This window comes from Arachis ipaensis, chromosome B02 (assembly GCF_000816755.2).
Source record: "Arachis ipaensis cultivar K30076 chromosome B02, Araip1.1, whole genome shotgun sequence".
Classification (NCBI taxonomy): domain Eukaryota; kingdom Viridiplantae; phylum Streptophyta; class Magnoliopsida; order Fabales; family Fabaceae; genus Arachis; species Arachis ipaensis.
Window position 1 is genome coordinate 103,729,767 of NC_029786.2, and position 4,815 is coordinate 103,734,581.

Sequence of the window (4,815 nt, forward strand, 5' to 3'; positions counted from 1 at the left end):
ATTTTAACTAATTTTATATTATTATTATTTAAAAAATAAAAATGTGGATTACTACACCTTATAGTAGGTATTAGTAAAACTGTGAAATAAGTACAGAATTGGTGTGATAAATGCCTCACCATCTATTTGTCCCAAGTCACATCTGAATTTTTTTATTCTTTCATTGTCAAGCCATATGTAAGTAATTTTGGAAGTGCAAAATGAGTTGGGAGGCACCAAATTTTGACAATTGAGTTCTACTCTAAAATTTTACAGAAATTGCAATTGATATGTGAAAATATTTGTGTAGTTTCCATTTCTCATTTTTTCACTAGTGATATTATGGATTAAATTTTAAGGGGGTTCCATCCACACCATATAAAGTGTCGCAACCAATACTCCATTATTAAATTTGGACTTAACCTTGTGTAACCATACTGTCTGAAGTAACTGACAAAACATATAGTCCCACTAAAAAAGTTGTTTTTATTTAGTTGGGTCCATCCTTCAACTGCAACACTAGATCATGGAAATATCACATATTGTCTTTTGGTTTTGTGGAGTGCACACAACACAACACATACAGAAAAAAAAAAAAATTGAAACTTCATTTTTGTGCATTGAATTGATTGTAAGTACATGCTGCACCAAGAAAACACATAATTTTCATTTTTGATTAAGAACTATAATTTATAATACAATGTGTTGCTGCAATTCTTGCTTTAAATACCATGTCTAAGTCATTCAATTATTCAGCTAGATTTGTTTGTTCCAGGCCAATTTCTGATGTATCTAGTGATTTTACAATTGAAGTTGGATCTTCAAGCTTTGCACTTCACAAGGTAACACCATTTTTCTATTAGGTTTCTGCATTATTCAGCATATATCTAAGTTATGTGGATTTTTTTTTTCACAGTTTCCTCTGGTTTCTAAGAGTGGAAGAATAAGGAAACTGCTGTTAGAGGCTAAAGACTCGAAGGTTTCGCGCATAAGTCTGGCGAACGTGCCGGGCGGCCTAGAATCGTTCGAGCTAGCTGCGAAATTCTGCTATGGAATCAATCTTGAATTAACACTCTCCAATGTTGCTATTCTAAAATGTGTATCACACTTTCTTGAAATGACAGAGGAGTATGCAGAGAAGAACTTGGAAACAAGAGTTGAATCATATCTAAAGGATACCGTTCTACCTAACACATCAAGCACCATAACCGTGCTTCATCGCTGCGAAACTCTTCTTCCATACTCAGAAGAGATCAACCTTGTTAGCAGGCTAATCAACGCGATTGCGAATAATGCATGTAAAGAACAGCTTACCTCTGGATTGTTGAAATTGGATCATAACTTCCCTTCCAAGACTATTTCTAGCATGGAACCGGAGACGCCGTCGGATTGGTGGGGGAAGTCTCTCAATATTCTTAGCCTTGAATTCTTCCAGAGAGTTCTGACGGCCGTGAAGTCGAAGGGACTAAAACAAGAAATGATCAGCAAGATCTTGATAAATTACGCGCACAATTCGCTTCAGGGGATTGTTAGTATTAGCAAGGATCCTCAATTTTTCAAGGGAAGTTCATCTGACTTGGAGTTGCAAAAGAGACAGAGGATAATTGTGGAAGCCATTGTTAGCTTGCTGCCTACGCAATCAAGGAAAAGTCCCGTTCCAATGGCGTTTCTATCCAGTTTGTTGAAGGCTGCAATTGCTGTGTTCGCTTCTTCGTCGTGCAGATCCGATCTGGAGAGAAGGATTGGCCTACAGCTTGATCAGGCAATCCTTGAAGACATACTAATTCCGACAAATTCGCAGCAAAATTTGCAGAACACAGCAATAATGTATGACATAGATTCAATTGTGAGGATATTTTCCATTTTCTTGAACTTGGATGAGGAGGAGGAGGATGATAATCGAATGCGAGACGAAAGCGAAATGGTTTATGACTATGACAGTCCTGGATCTCCAAAACAAAGCTCAATTATTAAGGTCTCAAAATTGCTGGACAATTTTCTAACCGAAGTAGCACTCGATCCAAACTTGTCACCATCCAAGTTTATATCGCTTGCAGAGCTACTTCCAGATCACGCCAGAGTAGTTAGTGATGGACTCTATAGAGCTGTTGATATCTTCCTTAAGGTAAGAATTCTTTCTCGATTTTGTTTTCATGGTAAGATAAATTCTTAGATAGACAATAACTAAGAATTGCTCGTCTATCATGAAACTACTTCTCCCAAAAAATTCAAGCAGATAGGATCTTAAGCTAAATTTTATGGACGTTTCGATCATAAAAGTTCTGATATTATGTCATGAAACTACTAATTTCAAAAATTTAAGTTGATAGGAGAAGCTGTATGAATAAATAATTATATTTCTAACAGAGACTAGACTATTGTCTTTGATTTGTTTGCTTTTTTCTTGTGCAGGTTCATCCAAACATAAAGGACTCAGATCGATACCGTCTTTGCAAGGCCATTGATTGTCAGAAACTGACTCAAGAAGCATGCAGCCATGCAGCGCAAAACGAAAGGCTGCCGGTACAAATGGCGGTTCAAGTTCTTTACTTCGAGCAAATCCGGCTGCGAAACGCAATGAACGGAGGACACAACCAGATCTTCTTCGGCGGAGGATTCAACGGCCAGTTCCCTCAACGCTCGGGGAGCGGAGCAGGAAGCGGAGCCATTTCTCCGCGAGACAACTACGCTTCGGTGCGAAGAGAGAACCGGGAGCTGAAGCTGGAGGTTGCGAGAATGCGAATGAGGCTAACTGATTTGGAGAAAGATCACGTTTCAATGAAGCAGGGGCTTGTAAAGACACGCTCTGCAAGCAGGCTATTCAAATCATTGTCAAGAAAACTTAGCAAAATTAATATTCTATTTAGGATATCTAGCATTAAGCCAAATGGTGCTAGTTCAGAAAGCAGATTCCCTTTCCCTAGGAGAAGGCGTCACTCAGTTTCATGACTAGTATAGTATAATAATGTGTAATATATATCCCTAAATATATTAGTATGACATAATGTATAGTGTGTATCAATGCATGGCATGATTGTTTCCTATTTTTCTTGTGGATAATTTTTTAATTTCTTTTATCACTGTTTATGGATTGATATATCATATATGTGTTCGTTGCAGGAATCATTAAGGGAACAATGTATCTTAATTCTTAATTTAGACATGGTTTTGCACTTTCGCGCATGCTTTAGAGTTTAGCAATACAATATCATTGTGTTTATATGAAATAGGATATGCTCGAATTTTATCTTATGCTTACGCTTTCTCTGTATTTTACTATTTTATACTTCAATTAAATATTGGTTACTTATAGTAAAAATTAGAAAACGGGAAACAGTGACTCCATGGCCCAATGGATAAGGCGCTGGTCTACGGAACCAGAGATTCTGGGTTCGATCCCCAGTGGAGTCGCAGTTTTTTAATCTATACTATCTATAACGGACATCTGAGAGAAAGTTGTATAGGTTATCTTTTCCTTTCCAAAATTTACTTTATAAAAAAATTATTTTGTTAACTCCAATTATTAAACTTGTGACTATTTTATTTTAGTGTGACAGACTTATCATTTAAGCCAATCTCAAATTTATTATTATTGGTTATTTTTTTATTTTAATTTTTAGAGAAGTATTTGAGTGAGAAATAAGATTCAAAAATAAAGAAATAAATAAGTAAATATTATTTTTATGTTTTATTTCAATTAATAATTATCATATATATTATATTATTTTATTTTTATTATTTAAAAAAATTATGTTTAATAATATTATAAGAATAAACATGTTTAAAATAATAGAAAAATAGTATTTTATTGATTTTTTTTAAAAAAAAATTTTAAATATTTATATGTTTTGCAGATATATTCGAGATTCAATCCAATCGGATCCACAAACGTGCGAATTGTATCCAAACTTAGAAATTGCCAATATTTGATCCGATCCCATTATTTTTAGTAAGAATCGTTTCGAGATTTAGTTTATATCCCATCTGACTTCATATATATACCAAAATGGATATTATCCAAATTTAAACTCACCCTATTAGTCGCCTCTAAAAATCCACTCCAAACGAAAAGAACAAAATGGGTACTCCAGAATTCAAATAATGTTGTCATTTCTAATTAGAGTATCATAGCTATTTATATCTAATTTATTATATTATTTGATAAAAATATAAACACATTGAGAACCCAGTAATTCTTCAAGATCACCCGAAAAGATCGAGAGAAGAACTTGGGAAATTGTTTGGTAGATTTCGGAGACACTTCTTCGACTTTAAAACAGCTGAATATGAAGCCTGCTACGTTAGGGTCAAAGCACAAGGTTTCAGTGAAAATATACCTCCTTTGAGTTATCATTTCAGTATAAAAATTCCTATCTATTGGATGATGAACTTCATGTTAATAGTTGATAGTTTTAATAGTACGTTTTGATATGAGAATGCATAAATATCTCATTGTTTAAATTAATTAATCAAATATTCATCAAAGAATAAAATCTACAAATAATATCTTTAATTAACATGTTTTACAAAAAATGGTTTTTTATTTTTGTGCAAAATCCTTGAAATAAATTAAATATCTATATTAGATCGTTTTTAATTGTATAACATAATTTCATTTTGTAATTTTTGAATAACTACAAATTAAAAGAGGGTTTGTAATATTCAGACCGCCATATTTAAACCCTAATAAAATCAAAATTAAACTCATTTAATTTGACTTGTTTGAGTGGGTTTGTTATTACTTATTAGTACTTAGCTGGAAGATAAAGTGAGTCACAACTCACAACTCAACCAAAGTGCTCAACCAAAGAGCATTTGAACTTTCCTTTCACGTCC

General features: G+C 33.7%; 1 protein-coding gene and 1 non-coding gene across 3 annotated transcripts in view; both read left to right on the top strand.

The window, feature by feature from the left end:
- Positions 1 to 3,078, top strand: part of LOC107626124 (BTB/POZ domain-containing protein At1g03010) — a 3,951-nt gene extending 873 nt beyond the window's left edge. The window contains exons 1-4 of one of the 2 annotated variants that reach the window (XM_016328913.2): positions 353 to 610; positions 755 to 821; positions 896 to 2,104; positions 2,392 to 3,078. In XM_016328913.2, the coding sequence (XP_016184399.1) occupies positions 1,097 to 2,104; positions 2,392 to 2,928 (1,545 nt within the window). In that variant the 5' untranslated portion in view covers positions 353 to 610; positions 755 to 821; positions 896 to 1,096 and the 3' untranslated portion in view covers positions 2,929 to 3,078. Of the gene's footprint in view, positions 1 to 352; positions 611 to 754; positions 822 to 895; positions 2,105 to 2,391 lie in introns of those variants that run through there. The other variant, XM_016328912.2, reaches the window with a different exon arrangement.
- On the top strand, positions 3,318 to 3,390 carry TRNAR-ACG. Its single transcript has one exon. It is a non-coding gene; the product is annotated as a tRNA-Arg (tRNA).